We start from the raw sequence: 20,848 nt of genomic DNA on the forward strand, positions 1-20,848 counted from the left end.
AAAAACCTTTGGCAGCAGTCACATTATCTTCACAGCATCCAAATTCTGTATCAGAACAATTAACAGGTGTTACTGTTATTAGCTCATCATCGCAGCCTTCAAAATTTAGTCCAATGGCAGAAGTCAACATGTCAGGGCAGCAACCAAACTGACTAAGAGAACAATTGTCGCCAGATGATTCTTCAATCATATCGTAATCTGTAATATTGCAACCAGATAGATTCTCGTCCAGAGCTTCTGTTACACCATCCGGACAGCAACCGTATGTGGAATTAGTGCAATTGCTTAGAGACTGGCATCCATCATAATCAGATCCAGCAGCACAGCAACCAAACTCTGTATCATTGCAGGAAACAGAGCTAGGGAAACAACCCTTCCTGATAATGAAAAGTGAAATTGTTTAAACTTGGGGGGAAAATATAGACATTCTCATAGTCTTTCAATAAGACAAACCACAATACCTGAAAGGGCCAAGAGCCAAAGTAAAGCCATCTGCACAGCAACCAAATTCTGCTTCTTCACAGCTCATATTCATGGAACTGATATTCGTTTTCGGACAGCCGGCAAAATTTAAACCTGCAGGTGTCATTCCATCAGGACAGCATCCATATTTCAAGTCTTTGCATCCACCAAAAGGTATAATTTCATCTGAATAATTATAGTTTCAAACAAATTAACTTTTATAACCAATTGTTCTAAAATGAATGATGTTACGCATCAAGCTCATTTTACTATTATTACTTTTTACCTCCATCACAAGACATCATATTGCAAGGTTCTTTTTCGAATGGTTTTTCATTAGGATCACAGAAACTCTCATTGACAACTTCGTCTTCATGAAAGCAGAGAATTTTCCTTTGCCGTTCTCCACCACCACAAGGGGCAGTGCACTGTAAAACAGAAGAAAAATTAACATTCTAATTTTTTTCCCATCTCGGAATTCTATTTTTATATGTCAATGAAAAAAGGAACAATAAGTTTCTAGAAAATAAGATTAATGCATTTCTCACATTTCTGACCATATCAAGATTTTCATATTTTTTGAAGGAAGTTATCTTTATTTCATGAAAACTAGTTTAAAAGAAATGGATAAAAAAGGTGCATGTGTGTGTGTGAAAAGTAAAGGGAAAATCCCTCATCAGCAAAAATCTCTTAGTTTATTAAAGCAATGAACTAAGAAGTGCTTGGCTAGAAATAATCAAAGAGTAAGTGATATTTTATCATTATATCAGTTGGTTATACATCAGTTACTCAAGGAAAAATTCACTATAAAATTCCTTTCCACCCCCTCCATCTATAAGATTTTTTTACAAACAGTAGTAGCTGTTTGAACCACATTGCCCGTACAGCTGGATAAGACTAGTCTTGTCCAGCAATGTTCTTGTTCTTGACTAGTCTTGTTCTTGACAAATTATCAACAATTACAATCATACAGTGAGTCCAGCTGAATAAATTGTGGAAACTATAGTTTTGATGTATTATCAATTTTTAATCCAGCTGAATAAATTGCGGAAACTATAGTTTTGATGTATTATCAATTTTTAATCTCTCTTCAAATTTGTGATCAAATCGCTCCATTTTTATATATATGATTAATGGTTACTTGAATAACATATTTGAGGAGTTTAAAAAAAATTACACAAATAATTTGTTATTATTTTTTCTTTTTAACTATGTAACTTTCCAATCAACAGAAATTAACATTATTCAATTAAAATAGTTAGTAATTATGAGTATAGAAAACCTCATCTGACAAAAAAAAAATTGAAAAACCTTTTTTTAATTTTTTTTTTTTTTTTAAATTTCAAAATATCCTCTTTACGCTAGAACATGTACACATCAGAGATTTTTAACAGTTTAAATAATTTTCGATGATTCTTTTTGCAAGTTAAGACCCGATGTATGTGTAAGGGTATCAAATGCCATTGGTCCTAGTAAAGATATTGGCCCTAATTATTACTTTTTTCTTTTTAAAGGGAATTTTAACATACAATAAACACAAATTAATTTAAAAAAATTTTTTAATGGTCAGTTTTGGTTCAGGTGCAAGAGGTTATGGAAGGGCAAAAAAAATCAGATAGAAAATCATGATAAAATTTCTAAATATTTTTAATTTTTGAAAAAAATTATTAAAAAATTAATCTTCTTTGTAAACAAATTCTAAAAAATATGATGACACCCAATAGACATTTTCATTTTCAAGAGTTATCATTTCTTACAAAATATTTATTAAAAAAACATTTTAAAAAACAATGCATTGTGAAAATGCAACATCAGTAAACGAGAATCAGAAAAGAACTGAAGTTATGATTTCTAAAGCAAAAATTCATTTTCAATTGGGAACTTCTTAAACAGGAAAATGTCTTTTCAAGCAGAGACTTGTTGAACAGGATGCAATATGTAAAAACTCTCAACATTTGTTTGCGCTACAAACCAACATTTTCTTAGAGCAAAGGAGAACACTTCATAAGGAGAACACTTCAAATTGTTACATTACTTGAGGAAGAGTAAAAATATATCGTACAAGCAATGGTTATAGTATGGCCTAAATCATCAATAAATAAAGATATCTTGGTCAATTACTATGCATCTGTATATTAATGTATAAATCAACTATTGCATAAAGTAATGAAGATTATTAATTTTTTTCAAAGAATCATTCCAAGAAATTATGAAAAAGTGACTTTTCCAGCTGATGCATTGGAGATCAAAGTCATCAAAATGATTATAAATATAATTTGTCGAACAAAATAACTAATAACTTTTTTTAAGAACAAAATTATTGGAAATACAAACTTATCCATTGGTGTACCAACCTACTCACCCTATTCCATGGTCCAGTAAACCAGACTCCCTCACATGCATTGGAACTGCAATTTTCCATGTCTTCAAACTTTTTATCAGCTGTGCATTTTGATTCGTCAATCTTTATCACAGCATTATCTTCCCAAACGCCACAGAAAACCACTCTTGTCTTGACCCCATTACCACAGCTAACAGAACACTTTAAAATTAAACAGAAACAAAATTAAAAAAAAAAAAACACACCTATAACTAAAAAAATATTAGTTAGTGTTTTGGGACAAGTTTTTAAAGTATAGAAGGAAGATGTAATGTAACAATAACTTATTAATAATATGTTCAAACATGTTTCGGTTTATGCAATCAAACAAAGAAAGAATATATACCTCGGTCCATTCAGATGCATGCCACATAGGTTCACAGATTGAAGAAAGAGGACATGATCTGGTCAACTCTGGAAGACGATTTGAATCACACATTTCATTTTCAAAAACTGTTCCATTTTCACTAGCGCAACGAGCTTCTCTTGATTCCATTCTAGGGCTACACAGTCCTTCACACTAATTAAATCCCAAAACAATAAGAATACATGACAAATACTATTTCTAAATTAATTAGAAATATTAATCATCAATGCTCAATAATAGTTTTTTATATTTAATACAAATACAAGGCCACAACAGGCAAAATGCCCAACGAGGTGGCTGAGAAAAAGATACCCATAACAAACATCCAATTTACATCGATTACTTCACCAATTAACTTTCAGAAAAAAGTTATTTTAAAATCAATGGAGAAAGTTTACCTTTTCTCTTTCTGAAAGATTCTTCTAATAGAAAATTCATTGAAAAAAAAGAGGAGCCCATGGTCCCACAGGTTCTTTTAGTGAAAGACTCTTAGCATCAAACTAGACAGTCTGGGTATCCTACAAATGTTTTTTGATCTGTATGTCACAGAAATGAGCTGACCGAATAACAAATGGATGGGGCCACCAACAAACTCAACTGTGTTGTGTCAGAACCACTTTTACTAGACGAAAGATGGTGTTTGTGTGCTTAGTGAGAAAAAAATCTTCAGTATCTCATCTTTTTTTGCAAATTCGCATTGATCCAATTTTAAAACTGTTCATTTTAACTTTAGTCAATTTTTGTCTTTTTTGTAGGGCTCCTTGGTGTTTTAAAAAACTTACCTATAAAGTTCAGGCAGTACCTGGAATGAATTAAATGATTTCCAATAGAAACCTATGGGAAATCGAATTTTGGATAACGAACATGAGTCCGGAATGAATTATCTTCGTTAGTTAAAGTATCATTGTATTTACAACCATCCACTTAATAGCTATAATAATAATAATAATAATAATAGGTTAGAGCCCTCCCAATATTTGCAATAACTTTGTGACTAAGGATACACATGATTACTTACACCACTCCAGTCTGTCAGAATCCACTCTACTCCTTCGCACGGAGCATTTAGGCATTCTTCCACCTCATTTGGCTTCATGTCAGTATTGCAATTTGACAAATCAATTGATTCATTGTCCTCTTTTCTATAGCAGAAAAGTTCCCTTGATTTGTATCCAATGCCACATGTTTGATTACACTACATGAAATGAAAAATGTAAAGAAATATTTTTTTATTATTTAAAAAACAATAGACAACATAATAATAATCATGAAAAATAAATCCTGTAATACACAAATTATTGGCCTAATGGGGACATTTTTATCCTTTGAAGTAAGATGATCTAATATATACAGTCAAATCTCGTTAATGAGTCACTCTTGGGAGGGCAAAAATATGACTTACTAAGCGGAGTGACTCGTTAAACGGAGTAAGCCATAGCTGTGCCAATTCCTACCTGAGGACAATTGGGACTTCCAAAAAGTGACCCGGTAAGCGGAGTGACGTGTTAACCGGGTGACGCACTAACAAGGTTTGACTGTATATATATAATAGCCAAACACAATAACTCTCTAACCAATCATTTAGTACACTTAATAGTTACAGTATTATCATTATTAGGTTTGAGAATCGTCCAAAGAAAAGAACAACAAGTTTTCTATAAAGCTAATTTTTAAATGTGCTTAGCTATGTTTTAACTTGGTCACTGGTTCACTATTTTTTCTTCAAAATGTTAATTTTAAATCTTTCGAGATAAAATGGGAAATAAATTCCCATATCCTCTTTCTACAACATGGCTGTATCTATGCTGATTCCATAGCCTCCCTCTTCATCTAATAAAATCATGTAATAGCTGTACAAAATAAAACGATACTTCTGAAGTAATATCTAATATCTATTATCACCGTAAAAATTTCTTGAACTTAGAAGATTTATATTATTATTATTAGAAGAAGAAGATTTATTTATTGAGATTTAAAAGTCTATAATTGAATAATTATTCAGTTAATTCATATTAATATTAAATTCTCACCTCTGACCACTCCCCAGTTCCCCAATCGGGACATTCAACGCCCTCATTGCAAGCTCTCATGAATAAAGGCTTAGGCTCTGTGCATATCCCTTCCGGAGCAAGAATTGCTGTATTTCCTTCTTTCATTTGGTGACAGAATACTAAACGGAACTGAGTTCCTCCACCACATGGATGACTACAGTTGGACCATTCACCAATTTGCCACCTATCACAACAAAAGATATTGCATCAAAAAAAGTAGGAAACAAATAATAGTATAGCACTTGATAGTACATTTTGAATCTAATGGACATGATTTCGGCTAACAAACATTTTTGTTGATACGGGTGCATGAGCTGAATTTCAGCACCAATCATCATCAGATATCACTTGAGCCTGATTAGCTCATGTTCATCTTGGAATCTCTTTCCAGATGTACCTCCAATTCTCTTTCTGAAAGTTTTCGTAACCATTCCATGTAAAATTCAACTGATATTAACTGCATTGAAAAAAAAAGGTAGCCAATGTTTTAAGAGCACATTTTTTCAGTGCAAGACTTTTAGCAACAAACTGAACAGTCTGGACACATTCTAAGAGCTTATCTTTTCTTTTTACATGCATGAGATACAGAAATGATCTGGCCAAGACATAAATGAGAATAGGGGACACCTATTAACTCCACTGGGTTGTGTCAACACCAAGTTTAGTAGACTAAAGCTGGTGTTGAATGTGTACATTAGTATGAAATAAAAATAATTTTCACACACAGTGTCTCATCTTCCAGTGAAATTCTCACTTATCCAATCTTGGAGCTGTTCATTCTACCTTCCGGTAGGTTTTTTCCTCTTTTTTGTAGCATTACTTGGTGTTTTAAGAAACTCTTTTTTGAATTTTAGGTAATACATGGACTGAATTAAGCAATTTTCTCTTAGAAACCTACAAGAAATTGCATTTCAACTAATGAACCTGATTCTAGAACAAATTATGTTCATTAGCCAAGGTCTCACTCTACACTTGCTGTGTAGCTAACATAATGTCCCAAGATGAAACAACAAATGCTTTAATGTAGGAAAAGAATTGAGACTCTAGAAATAAGACTTCTTAAAGAGAAAAATGTCTCAAGTGGGGAATTTGCAAATGGAATCCACTGCATCATCAAGAATTAATGACTAAATGAGTGATCACAAGCACAAGGCTGAGTTTAAAATGTTAAATTTTTTTCCCTCTAAAATTTCTTTCTTGTAGATTATAAAAAAAGAAGCTGTTTACATTCATCATAAATTTTGTTCAACATGACAATATAATAAATGCAATCATTACAAAAGCTTTTCTTACTTTAAAAAAAATACCAGTCTTGTTCTAATATCTGGACCAGATATCTTAGAGAATCTATTAATATAGTCTCAGATATCACAGTAAGCACAAATAGAATGTTAGAGCTTTCTTACCCTGCAGGACAAGGATCTTCATTACAAGATGCATTCATGGCAGGTTTTGCAGAAGGGTCACAAAGATTATCATCTATTATTTCTCTATCACTAGTCCGGATGCAACGAACAGGTCGGTGCTGTATGCCTATAGTTAGAAAATATTTTGTTGTAAAAAATACAGATTTATATATCAGACATACCAAAATAATTTCGCTTAATGATGTTATTATATGTGTAAGCATTCCTAAAATATTTGAAAGCTTCCAGATGACCGTCATAAATATTCATTAGTAAGAGAATTATAATATATCAAAGGCTTATCTCATATTAGTTCTCATTACATGAGATATTTTAAATTTAGCAGAAAGAAGTACAGCCAAATCCTATTGTAGCTCTCCCACCCCGATATCAGGCCAAACCTGCCCAGGGCCAGAAACTTTTAGTGAACAAATCTTCACATCAAAACTTTCTTCACTTCATCAAAACTTTCTTCACTTCATCAAAACTTTTAGTGAACAAATACGTGCTAAAGCATTAGAATTCTGCAAAACAAATATTGGGTAAAATTTGGATTCAGCTGTAATTTTTTTTGAATAGCTGTTAAATATTGATTTTACATACTGATAAAAATTTTATACGCACAAAAATAATTCTGTCTCATAAGGTAGATGCAATGTCATTGGTGCTGTAAATTAACAGTTATAGACGCATTGGGGAATTTGGTTGTATGGTATCTGACTATCCAATAATTGATGCACGCACAGCCTTTCATTCTGTTCTATATTACTTCTCTTACTTTTGTTCTTTCCGAAATCAATTATCATTTTTGTGATATGTTTATTAGTTTTAAAATTATGGCATGTCATTTACTCAATACTTTTTTGTAGGACCCATGAATACATAATCATAAGACATATTCCATATCAATTTAAAAATCATTGATAACACATGCCTCCACCACAAGTTTGTGAGCATTCTTCAAAGTCCCCAAATGTCCATGAATAAGAGTCAGGTTTTGCTGCATTTACACCAATAGGGATGGAATATTCATAACTTACACCAAGATTTTTCTCTTGGTAAAGCAGCTGAAAAAAGAAGAAAGTTTCAATAATAGACAATAATAGATAGAATAAATTATTTTTGGATAAAAAATTATGTTTATAAATATTTTAAAAAACTTGTATTTTTGAACTTCCATATATTAATCCAGATTTAAAAAATATATACTATATATATACACATGAATATGTTTTACTGTCTTGAAATGTTATGTCTTCATTAAGTTATGTATAAATCATTTAGAAAACAGTATTGTGTAGTAATAAGGAAAAAAAAAACTTATACACTGCATGGATTTAAATGTGTACTAAAGTAAAAACTCATTACATACAACAATAAATATTGGCTCTGTGGTAGGCCCTCTTGATCTCAAAGTTTCAGGTGCAAAAAACCCATGAGGCTTCCTTTCGTAATGAAATATTGTACCTGCTATTCTCAGGTCTCTTGGGAACTCTATCCTCCAGTTTCCATTGAGGTAGAAACTGCCTTCTGAGTTTCTGATAGCTGTAATGAAGGTTTGATAATTTATTAAAAAAAGAGAAAAAAGACCTTTACTCTCATATAATATTTTTTTATTTAAAAAAAATAATGATTTTTTTCAAATTTTCACGTTAGCATTTTGAAAGCAGTATATTATAATTAACATTAAAGAAAGAATTCAGTGATGTGTCACTGACATGCTATAGCATGTCAAATAGTCAAAATTTTGGAAAAGGATGTGTAAAATCAGGTTGTTCAAACACTCGGGTTCCAGGGATCCAGGAAAGGTGATATCACCCTGTTCAATACCACTGAGACATCAAATAATAATTTTACTAATAATTCTGTAATTAATGAAAAATTATTGCATTATTACTATGCAATGAACAAGTTTGTAGTGAAAAATGTGGGCACAAATAATACACACACATGCATGCATACATTTAAATTGTTTTAAATTATCTCACCTAAATAGTTATTTGTTGGTTGTAATTCTTTTATTAAAATTGATGTTGCTCCAGTAGGAATCAGCAAGATATCATTGTACCCTGATAAAAAATAATAATATGAAAAGTGATGTAAAATATCACTAACATGTTCAGTAACTTCTTTTCACATACATGAGGTGCAGCAACAACAAAAGGGAAAAACCCTGAAATTACAACTTATTTTTCTAAACGAATTAATTATCACATCACATCAAATATTTAAACTAAACTCATACTTAAGCTAATAACATAGCTCATGTTTGAAAAAAAAGTATCATTCACAATTTTTTAAAAGTTAAATATAAAAATAGTTTGTATAATAATTTTATATATATGTGTATATTTAAAAAACTCAATAGTATTTGTTATATACGTTACTGACCCACTTCAAAATCATCTTTGGAAAATACCCCTTTTACTATCTGACAAGAAGTTCCATCACCGCCACACTGTCTGCACTCATCCTCTTTTGTTGTAGAGCCCAGTATCATATCACAACCAACTGGCTAAACCAAAAAAGATAAAAATCATATGATACAAAGATATTTCACAAAGATTATGCTGACATGCAAGCACGTATAATAATTTGTATATTTACAAGTATAAAATTTCAGGTTGAAAACGTAAGAAATGGATAATCACAGAAATTCATTGATAATTTTTAAAAAATCACAGGCTTTTAAAGTAGTTTTTATGAGACACAATACCTTTTTTGCAAAGTTTATGAAGTGAACTTCGCATGCCCAACTTATAATAATATATGCCAAAACAATACTTTATATGCTATCATCGGACATGTGGTTGAAAAAAATACCTGCCTGGTCAAAATTTCTACATGCTTGGAAATTTTATTTGTAAAGCTCTGGTATAGACTAAAATTCTGACAATTATCTTGATCTGTAGAAATAAAATTTGATTTAGAAATAAGTTCTCACCAAGCATATCCCGTCGACACAAACATCCAAAGACCCATCATCATAGCATTGAGTACCGTCGATGACTTTCCTAGCCAACCTTGTATAGAACCTCTCTCCACGAGGCATGCAATTCAGTTCACAGGGGTTTTGACCTATAACAGTTATATACAAAAAATAAATTGAGTTATAAATTTTCATTAGAAATATGTTATTGCAAACAGATTTATTATCGATTGTGAAAACATTTTGAAATACTTCAAACATTAACCAGTCATCTGACCAATTTCCTCCCCTTTGTTAAAAGTTTGAAGCTAACATAATATATTTTTCTTATCAAATTTTTTTATGAATACGTTGAAACTGACTCTCTTCACATCATGCTTTTAACTGTGCTTTAAATCATCAATAAAAAATAACTTGACTGAAATATAATATAACTATATAATATAACTGGCATGACACCTTACGCCCTCGTAGCCAAATGACTGGTGAAAATAGAGGAGGTAATGATTAATAGAGGAGGAGGATTTGATTAATCTTTTTCAATAATTCCATATACAAGTATACCATGTAAAATTTTTTTCCATGCGTAATATACAAATAGAAACTCAAAAGCCACAACAGGCAAGCTGCCCAACAAGGTGGCTGAAAACTTATGCCCATAGAAAATATGGACGTGAAATATAACTAAACTACAGCAACTTATGTTGAAAAGAAGTGCAACTTGATATAAAACATAGAATTTCCAAATTTTTTCTATTTGGAAGACTCTCTTACCTTTGTAGTATGGAAGCCAACTGTAATAACTGCCTTTGTACTGAACAGAATTAAAGCGAGAGCATTGTTCTGACCTAAAATCTTTGGCTCCTTCAGGACAGTCCTGCAATGTAATAATATACAATATTTATGAAAAGCTTGAGCTGACATTTCTTTATATGTATGTATCATGATAGCATAATGTTACATGTGTATAAAATGATTAATTAATTTGGAGAAAAAAAATGGATGCCTGTAAAGCATTTCAGAGAGGACTAATGCTCTGAAATAATTAATCCTGTCCGAAATAATAGATAAATATTTTTATTGAAAAAAATATAATCACTATTACATTTTAATGCAAAAATATATTATATAAATTATTCACTTGTATATTGCATGAGAAATATCTCCTTGAAGCACCAACACAGGAATGTCTTCCATCAGGCCTAAATTAAAAAAACGATGTTTGATGATTATTCAAAATGTATTCTCAGAACAAGAAAAGAAATCAGTATTGCCTAAAAAGTCTTCAAAATTTTCTATTCCTTTCCTGAAAGAACCGAAAAAGTGAAACGAAAATACAGAGTAGACGAGAAGTCCTGGACACATTAATGTTTATGACAATTTGTATTGCATAAAACATTTGTAAAACCATATTTCCACCCATTTAGATGTAGCTCAAGCTAACAAAGATTCTCATACTGCAATACAATAGTTTTATGTAATGAAAATTGTCATAAATATTAATTATGCAATGCTTGTGTTGAATTTTATGTGTTCTTGAGTTTTTCGTTTTACAGTGCCACCTGTGAGTAAAATTTGAACTGTCGTTTTTTTTATTTATCAAAAAAAAAAAAAGAAGCTCTCGAGCATGATAAGTTGATTTTTTAGTCTGATTTTTTTTTAATTTGAAGAATGGCTATGAGAACTTTCTTAAGTATTTCTTGGAATGAATGCCACCAGTGCCGTCTTAACGCATGGGCCCACCCAGGCATGGCCTGGGGGCCTCAAGGGAAGAGGGGCCTCAGAAAAATGAGTAGTTGAATTTTTCGAGAACTTGCTAGGTAGGGCCTCAAAAAAATCACTTGTCCCGGGACCCATGATGCTCTTAAGATGACCATGAGTGCCACAATATGAGAAAACCATAATACTGTATGTATTTATGAGCTCAACTCAAGCACTGCATCTTCAGTAAGTTTCAGTAAAGTTTCAATTAATTTTCAGTGATGCTTCATCATCTTTGTTACAAGGTCTCTGTTAGACGAAGGAAAATTAAAGATCAGTGCTAGTATAATTATAACATTTGAACAGCTTTTAAAAATCTTTAAGATTTATGAGCTCATTTTATACAATGCTGGCAACTATACCTAAAAATATTGCCTCAAAAATAGTTTGCCTCAAAAATAATTTTATAACAACTTACCTTACATCTAAGCATATCCTATCTTGGAAGGAAACACCTCCTCCGCAAGTTCTTGAGCATTCGCTGCTTTCTGTCCATGGTCCCCAAGGACCGAAATCAGTTCCCGGAGAAGGACTTTGAAGCCCAAATGATACATTCTGAGAGAAAAAATAACCCGCTCCCAGCTGTCTCTTGTGACGGACATATTTCTCTGAAGTGATGGGCTGTAAAAAGTAAAGTTAAATAAAATTATTCTGAATGGAAAATTTAATAATAAAGCCAGCAAAACAAAAGAAGTTTTTAAATTAAAATAGCAATAAAATCAGAGGGAAAATTCAATCAAATAGGTGCATATTGCTTTATTTACTGGGTGTCCTACAAGTTTACAAATAATTTTAAATTCTTAAAAAATTGAAGGAATTAGCATATTTGAATGTGGTTTGCGGAAAAATTTATTCTTGGAACTCTGGGCCTGAATCTTTCTTAATACTATTATATGTCCAAAATATTCGTAAAGCTCAGCCGGCGATTCCTGGCTGAGGTAAAACAATTTCACCAATGAAACACCAGCTACAATAGAGTTATAGTCTACTATAGCTGGTGTTAACCATCCACCAATCTCAACATCGCAATAAAAAGCTTATGTCAAATACCAGTGGTAGGAAAATTCATAAATGAGTCGTTAATCATACATCCTGCATTTTACAGGACTCTGAATTGCATATTTCCAGTTATTTGTCACCATGCATTACCCTCCATGGAAAATTGTAACCAAATTTTGTTTTCTGTCGTTAAAAAACAACAACAGCCACCTTCGTGACAAAAACTTTTTTTTATGAACTTCCAAACTATTTACGAATTTATGGGATGCCCTATACAGTAGAATCTGGCAACTTGGACATCCCCCCATTGTACGGTTTCGAATGGAACTGACCATAGTTCTACAACACAGAATATCCGCAAACTGTGCCTATACACCTCTTTAACTTGGAAAAATTTTAATTGAACTGTAGGAGTTTAACCTAGTCTCAGGTTTCATTGTATGTGTGTGTGTGGTCATTTTATGTATTCAACACAGAATTGCGCTTTGCGGTTTAGCTTCCACTATAGATTTAGAAGCATGAATCATAACTTATCATAAGATAAGAGATAGTAAACTGATTGCACTCACATGTTCAACTAGGGACAATGAGAAAGCTGTATGAAATATTGATGAGGTAACAATGAACACTACAAGCGGGAACCTGAAATGAAAAAAAAAAATTTCATGATAAATCGCGCAGAAAATTTAAAAAATAATGGAATTTTGAAATAACCTGATTTAAGGTATGGTAAATTAAATATGCAAGGTATTCAACATTTACAAATTTCTTTAAAAAAAACTAGCGAAGCTAGTGAATCTTTTATTCTATTTGAAACGTATTACTATCAGATGCCTACACACAGAAAATGTTTTATTCTTTTTATCTGGGAGAAGAAAACTTGGGCTTGTCTTATTTTTTATAACTTTTAGCACAACTATCTCTGGCACTAGTATTACCGATATACAAATACAAATACAAATACAACGCCACAACAGGCAAAATGCCCAACGAGGTGGCTGATAAAAAGATGCCCATAAAAATATGGTTGTCATATGTTTCAAAAATACAGCAACCCAATTAAAAATGCAATTAACACAAAAGAACACAAAAAATTTTATATCTCTGTCTCGAAGTGTGTAGACGAGAGGAAATAATCAAAACTTGTGAAGAAATAAAGGAAATGCACGCAAGAGCAATTGTACACTTCCTACACAGTAAGAGCAGCCAAAAGATATGAAACAAATTAGATTGAAGGGAAAATGTGATTCCTCTCCAATCACATTGAAATTTATTTTGCAAATCTTTGAGCTGTTTTTTTTTTCAGATGAAGTTTTATTTTTATGTGCAATACACTTATTAAAATATTACTTATGATATTGAAAAAATCCCAATGAGAACTGCCGCTTGGTAATTTTTTTAAACTATATATGAATAAATTTGCAAAAGTTGTACGAAAAAACTGTAACGTTTTTAAATGTACAAACGAATTATTCTTTTACCCCCTCAAATGGTCCCGTGCATATTTGAACGTGCATGGTTAATATATGAAAGAGGGGGGACGGGAACACACACACCCCATGATACCTTTTTTTTTTCAAGTTTTTTTTTTGTATTTTAAAAAGTAAATCTTTTAGTGTCATTTCAGTGCAAAATGCGGCTACATACAATACTTTTTTTTTAATCCAGAAAAATTTCAGGGAATTTATAAAATTGTACGAAATTGAGGGAATTATAAATAAAATTGAAGCAAACAGCTATTCAACTTCGCCAAGCAAGATTTTGTCTGTTTATAGATAACAGTAAAATAAAAGGAAAACTGTGTTAAACCTTTAACCCTTAATCAACCATTTTAGCAAACTAAAAAATCCGTACTAATTAATTAAATTGCTGTGCTCTGATATACAGTCGAATCCCGTTATAACGAACGCCAAGAGACTGGAAGAATCACTTCGTTATAACGAAATTTCGTTATAAAGGAATTCCAGGTTACCTAGCATTGTCCCTATGTAAACTTATTTGGGGGATTAGAAAAGTGTTCGTTAAAACGAGATTTTCGCTATAACGGTATTCGTTAAAACGGACTTCGACTGTATTGTCTCAATAAAAATATGTCTACTGAACCAATTTACATCCGCGTGTTTGTAATTTTTTTTTCCACTACGTTTTAATTGGGTGAACCCTGAATATCGATAGAATTTTGTCTCATATTTCCCCTATAATTTAACAATAAGTTATCCTAAGTGATGTTATGAACTTTAATATTGAAAAAAATTCCAATGAGCCACAGCTTGATAAGAATTTTTTTGTATGAAATAAATCTTGATCCTAAAATGTTATAAATTACTCTTCTCATCATTTCCTTTGATATTGTAAGTCTTGAATAAAATATGAAATTTCGATCTCTCAGGACATTTTTTTTTCTTCAAGGTTTTGTTTTCTCATGTGGGCTTCCTTGCATGTTGATGCGACACGTTGGGGAAATTAATTAACATACCAAAACTCTTTACAATATGAATCATCAATGCTGCCATCTAGTGAGCAAGACAGCGATCAAACAGATAGAGCTTATCAATAGACGCATTCTCTGCAAGACATATCTGATGGAAATCGAAACCATGCTACCTGAGGCCAAAGCGATATAATATAGGCTATTGTATACCCTTGATTTTAGGCACCCTCCCCCTTCCATTGGATGCCCGCTAATAAGACCGGTACAACGGCCTAAAAATAATTGCCGCGGAGAGAACCGGCTAATCAATAATTCAGCTTAACTCAGCACTCCGCTACTATACACAACATTATTCAACCAGAAAAATATTTCGCGTCGTTCACACAGCATTTCTAAACGTTTCGGAACCCAAGGACTATCAAAATGTCTCAAACTATTCTAACTTACTGGGAGCAATAACTCATTTGAATCCGAGGGAAAATTAACATTGGTCGCTCACAATTGATTTAATATTCATATCATTAAAATTGGACTTTCAACTGTATCTGCGAACCACATGCTGAGAAACGCTGCCCTGACAAATTTCCCAGCAATCCTAAAGTACGGAGATCACAGCACTAGTTAGCCAGAAACCAAAGTAGCTCCATGACTCTGTAAAAAATGCACCTAAATACTACTACTTAACCGTACATGCACCTCGTACACATTCTTCTACGGAATTTGCATTCAAATACTACATACCGACTTCGGACCCTTTATGAATGCAGGGTAGTCTCAACAGCATCAGAGACCCCCCTCCTACCTGGCTGGAAGTATCTGCTTACCGGGAAGCCGAGGGACACCCACGCCACATCGCTAAATAGCAATATCAATGTCTACTAATTTACATACTTGCTCTCAAAAATTATGATAGCAGATCAGATCTCATTATCATGAGGTTACCGGGTGGGCCGATGCAAGACAGCTCTGCATCTTGAGCTCCAGAATTGCAAATGTACTTTCTTCAAAATGACTCATGAAACGCATTTTTGTTTAGTTGGGCAGGTCCAGGGGGGGGCATCAACAGAATTTTAAAAAAAAGCAAAAAAAAACCCCGGTAGATCTAGATGTAAAAGAAAAAACGAAAGATGTCTAAATATTTACCTCACCATAATGGAACGAAGACACCTAGTGACAAAACAATAATTCCGCCAGGTGAGTGAAAATTAAGATATTATTTCGGATCCATCAACAGATATTAAAAAGTGTTAGTGTTTACTCCCGAGTACCCATAACCACTCAACAAAAAAAACCACGTATAATCAATACTTACATTGTTATAGTATAGTTTAAAAAAAGAAAAAGGAAAAAAAGAAAAAAAAGAAAGAAATCGAAAAAATAGAATTCGAAGTAATTTGATGATATTGACGTCTTTCTTTGAATGAAAATTATCTTTGAAAATATAGTGAGAAAAAATAACGTGTGTATATACGTACATATTTGTTTCTAATGTATTGCAGAGGTCATCGAAAGGAAATTAAAAGAATTGCGAGTGGCAACTTCCGTTTGGTTAGTGTGATACGCTGCTTCCTGCTGAACGAGAAAGTTCCTTATTAATGAGCAAAAAGACATTTCCTTTCCAAGCAATTTTCTTCCGCGAATGAAAGAAATGAAAAATTACACACAGAACGTGCGATTTTCACTTGTAATATGGTATACCGTGTCAACTTTAATTTATTTTCTCGATTGTACAAATCTATCAACTGTTTCGGCCACGGTCTTGGTTCATCCGAAGACGAATTCTATCACCCTCTGGCGATACAAATCTTTAGAAGGCTGTTACAGAACAACCTGCAAGTAGGACGAACGCTATCCGAATCTGACCAAGTCCACGGCCATCCCCAGAACTTCATCCACTCATCAAATCATTCACAGTAGCATGTTCCCAAAAAGTGAGGAACACTGACCAGTAGTGCCCTACATGGGAGGCTTTCGACTTTAAAAGGAACTCACAGATGTAACAAATAAAAGAAATTTTCTTCAATTCTCAAACAATTTAAAAGCTTTATTTTACTCTTTGCGGGCTGTCAAAGTTGGAACTTTCATCTTTTTAATGCAATCATAGTCCAACTTTGACTTGATGGTGGCACAGGGCATATCAGGTGGAGGGTTTTTTAACAATTGAGGTAAAAGATTTTTTTCACTAGTCGGAGCAAAATAATTTCAAATTTCGCCCTTCACCCTCTCCTCGTTATGCGGCCACAGGCAAATATCCCAGCCCCCGGATGGATGCTGCATACCTTTATGTCCGAAAGCGAAATTATTTTTTTTTACAGTTTGTTCAGCTAATGTGTGTGATAGAATCCGAAAATAATGGTACGCCAACGAAAAATATTCAAAAATCGTGAAAAATAAAATTTAAAATCACCGCACTGGAATACTTCGAACAAATGCGCTAAACGAATCACAGCATAATTTTTCATGAATATTCATTTCAGGGTCACCTCATGGGAAAAAAAAAAATTTCCCAAGGCCAATACTGCTGACATTGACGGATTTTCAGCACCAAAAAAACCCCAACAAATCACATGAGTCCTGCCACCTGATAATCCACACAATCCTGTGAAACACCCATTGTTCTTGAAACTTTTAAAATATAGTTATCGTCATTATAAAAATAAAAGGGGAAACAAACTATTTGAATATTCACGCAATTTTGGAACAAAAGCAATGAGTAAAACAGAGTATTTTATTTCATTATTAATATTTATATTAATAATGAAATAAAATCAAATATAAATAATGAAATAAAATCAAATATAAATAATGAAATAAAATCAAATATAAATAATGAAATAAAATCAAATATAAATAATGAAATAAAATCAAATATAAATAATGAAATAAAATCAAATATAAATAATGAAATAAAATCAAATATAAATAATGAAATAAAATCAAATATAAATAATGAAATAAAATCAAATATAAATAATGAAATAAAATCAAATATAAATAATGAAATAAAATCAAATATAAATAATGAAATAAAATTAAACATTTAAATTATTTCGCTACTTATATAGGGTGCATACAGGGGGATATGGTATTTTACTGGTGAACCGTTGATCCTAGAGGCAGGCCTGGAACTAGAGGGAACGGTAGCAACTGCCCTGGGCGGCTGAATCATCGGCAAAAATCTTAGTTATGGCCTTGGCTAGACGTATACTTCCAACTAGAAAAAGTTTGCAAATAACGCGTAGTACTCAGATATGCCATTCATGTTTCAAAGGGTTGTTTAGTTATTAAAATAAAAAAGTTAACTTTTCATCCTTACCCCGTGTACCCCCAAAACCCAATTAGAAATTGTTTCCGTGTCTATCCTGATGCCAACTAAAAAAAATCCATGTATCTAAGTGCAATATTCATTTAAATATTCGAATTCGAAAAACGGAGGAAATTTATGAAAGAACAGCCTAAAATGCGGATAAAACGGTTTTTACCCAACTTTCCTCCGTTTTTTGAATTCGAATTACACGCTGAATATTGCACTTGGAAACGTGGATTCTTTTTATATTTTTTGTTGGCATCAGGAGAGACAGGGCAACAACTTTCTCATTGTGCTTTTGAAGACAGGGTGCACGCATAAAAAGTTTTTCTTTTAAATAATTTTACAACTTCTTGGAACATTAATAACGTACCTGAATACTACACGTTGTTTGGAAACTTTCCTTATTGGAAGTACTTTCCCCGGAAATAAGACCTACCCTGAGAATAAGCCCTAGCATGATTTTTCAGGATGCTCGCAAAGGATACCCCGAAAATAAGACCCGGTCTTATATTAATTTTTGCTTCAAAAAATGCATTAAAGTTTATTTTCAGGGAAAAACGGTAAACCTCTGAGATCAACGGTTTGCCAGTAAAATGCCATACCCCCTGTTTGCTATGCACCCTGCATATTTTTTAGTTATAAAGCTATGTAAATAATCTATATTCACACAATTCCGAAGATAATGATTAATTCAAGTTAGCTTCGTGAAAAAAAATGGGACAAAAAAAAAAACCCGCCAAATATATGGAAAAATGCTGGTCGTATGATCACTTTAGGTATATAGGATCATTTATTAAAAATTAAGGATGATTATCCAAAGCAGAAACATTTGAGATCTTGAACGGCAGCAAATTGAAATGATAGAACAGCAGAAAGAAAATTAATATGAAAAGGAAGAAACAACAGAACAATTCCCATAATTTCTAAGCCGAATTTCAGTCGCCCTTGACTTTCAATTAACCGATTAACTTTATTGGGTACTACTCAGCGTGGAAAAGAAAACTAAAACGTGTGTCTCTTGGTCCGGTCGCAATAATATGCCGTAACAGAAGCCACGGAAGGACACCCACTCGAAAGTAATAGGAAGTTCTTCAATGGGAATGGAGGTCACCGCTCTCGCGAATGAAAGCTGGAGTGAAAACAAAGAATCCACGTGCTTCCGAAAACATGATTCCATCAATATTTTGGCCAAGATAGGCCTCGTATTTGAGCATTGTAAAACAGTGTTTATCAACCTTTGGTCCGCGACGATGGCTTAGGTCATACATGCTCAATCCATGGCCCTCGAAATCATCTAATGTGGTCCGCGACCTCAAGCCTGATTTTGGAGGCCCTCAACGTCCAGAAATGAGATCATCATTAACTAAGTGAGGACTCGGGCGCTGCAGGATCATCGGATCACGATCAGAGAACTTTCAGACGATCATTAACATTGGATCCGTTCATTCTATTTTTATTGACGATTTGGTCTTCAGGAGATGCAATGTCAAAGTCACGCTGACCATCTTCTTTGACTTCAGTGGCGTGGCTCATCACGAGTACACACCGCCGGCATATCCATCACCAAGACATACTAACAATAAGTTCTGCGTCACAACGGACAGCTCTATCACGACGATTAATGCAGAAGCGTTGTTCAAGTTTTTCCTGCCATTTAGACAAAAACGGAAATGCGATGGCGCTCACTTACACTTCCTCACTGATCGGCAGTCTGCCGGCGACTGGCAGCTTCTGCAGGCAGGAAAAAATTCAAACATACGCCCCAGGATTGCTTACATCTATATGTGCACCAAACCACAACTCCCTAGTTTCATTGATTCACACGGAGAAAATATGGTCGGACACTTTTTTGAACAAACCTGGTATTAAGAGATCAAACTTCCGTTAAAATTTACAACACAATGACCGTCAATGAGCAGCCCAACCGATAGGTAGACCGAAGTAACATCAAACACTAATGTTTTTAAGAGTTCACACACACTATAGGGATATTTCCAAGCTCCACACACGAAATGACTACAACCTTCTGACCGTACCAACCACAAATATTAAGCTCTTAGAGAAAATAACAAATGTAATAATGAGAAGAATAACCATGAGAAAAAGAATCGTGATTGGTTCATGGTTTCCTCAAAGCGATCCGATCTCTAAAGAAAGACTAGAGATCACGGTGTCAAATACCTCTTACCGTAATAATACACTAAAAGGGAGAGGAAAATAACCAAGAACATTAACTTCGAGTACGTACTCTTGCAGTAACAACCGAACACCATCGTTTTATGACCCGCGGGCGCGTATAAAATCTCGAGATATATGTGACGCATTAAGTTTATTAAAAAACTACATATTGTTTTATGCGAGGCCGTCGTCTATTCATTATTGTTACCACATTAAAGGTATTTGAAACATGAGAAAGAAGAAGAAATGCAGTAACAAAAGAGATTTCGGATTACGTAAGCCTATACTTCAAAATTGTATTATGTTATGTAGAACAGCGTCTCTTAAGCTTTGTTTTTTTGTCCATGGCCCTCTTTAGATTATATTTTCTTCTCGTGGCTCCTTCGCCGTCTTATTCAGGGCCCTCGTGGCCCCACATCCTGGAGCCGGGTCTCCCCTATGGATAATTTATAATGTATAAAAAAAAAGAAGATTCGTCCCGGGCTGGGACCCTCCCCATCATGAAGAAAGATAATTTTTTCTTACTGAGTAACTTCAGAGTGAATTTTTAAAAAAATAAATAAGGCTAATATCC

General features: G+C 33.2%; 1 protein-coding gene across 3 annotated transcripts in view; it reads right to left on the reverse strand.

Annotated features, from left to right (window-relative positions):
• Ppn (proteoglycan-like sulfated glycoprotein papilin) overlaps window positions 1-20,848 on the reverse strand; it is an 87,698-nt gene that overhangs the window by 18,778 nt on the left and 48,072 nt on the right. For all 3 annotated transcript variants that reach the window (XM_089244712.1, XM_089244713.1, XM_089244711.1), the window contains exons 2-18: window positions 12,925-12,997; window positions 11,775-11,977; window positions 10,737-10,797; window positions 10,370-10,472; window positions 9,611-9,744; window positions 9,058-9,181; window positions 8,655-8,735; window positions 8,039-8,211; window positions 7,601-7,733; window positions 6,667-6,793; window positions 5,240-5,444; window positions 4,228-4,404; window positions 3,189-3,362; window positions 2,825-3,004; window positions 749-890; window positions 462-648; window positions 7-377 (exon numbers count right to left, since the gene is read on the reverse strand). In XM_089244712.1, coding sequence (XP_089100838.1) covers window positions 7-377; window positions 462-648; window positions 749-890; window positions 2,825-3,004; window positions 3,189-3,362; window positions 4,228-4,404; window positions 5,240-5,444; window positions 6,667-6,793; window positions 7,601-7,733; window positions 8,039-8,211; window positions 8,655-8,735; window positions 9,058-9,181; window positions 9,611-9,744; window positions 10,370-10,472; window positions 10,737-10,797; window positions 11,775-11,977; window positions 12,925-12,997 — 2,648 coding nt within the window. The remainder of the gene's footprint in view (window positions 1-6; window positions 378-461; window positions 649-748; window positions 891-2,824; window positions 3,005-3,188; window positions 3,363-4,227; window positions 4,405-5,239; window positions 5,445-6,666; window positions 6,794-7,600; window positions 7,734-8,038; window positions 8,212-8,654; window positions 8,736-9,057; window positions 9,182-9,610; window positions 9,745-10,369; window positions 10,473-10,736; window positions 10,798-11,774; window positions 11,978-12,924; window positions 12,998-20,848) is intronic.

Source organism: Pholcus phalangioides, unplaced genomic scaffold (genome assembly GCF_987345545.1).
Source record: "Pholcus phalangioides strain wild (caught in Gottingen) unplaced genomic scaffold, Ppha-v1.0 ptg000015l_1, whole genome shotgun sequence".
Classification (NCBI taxonomy): Eukaryota; Metazoa; Arthropoda; class Arachnida; order Araneae; family Pholcidae; genus Pholcus; species Pholcus phalangioides.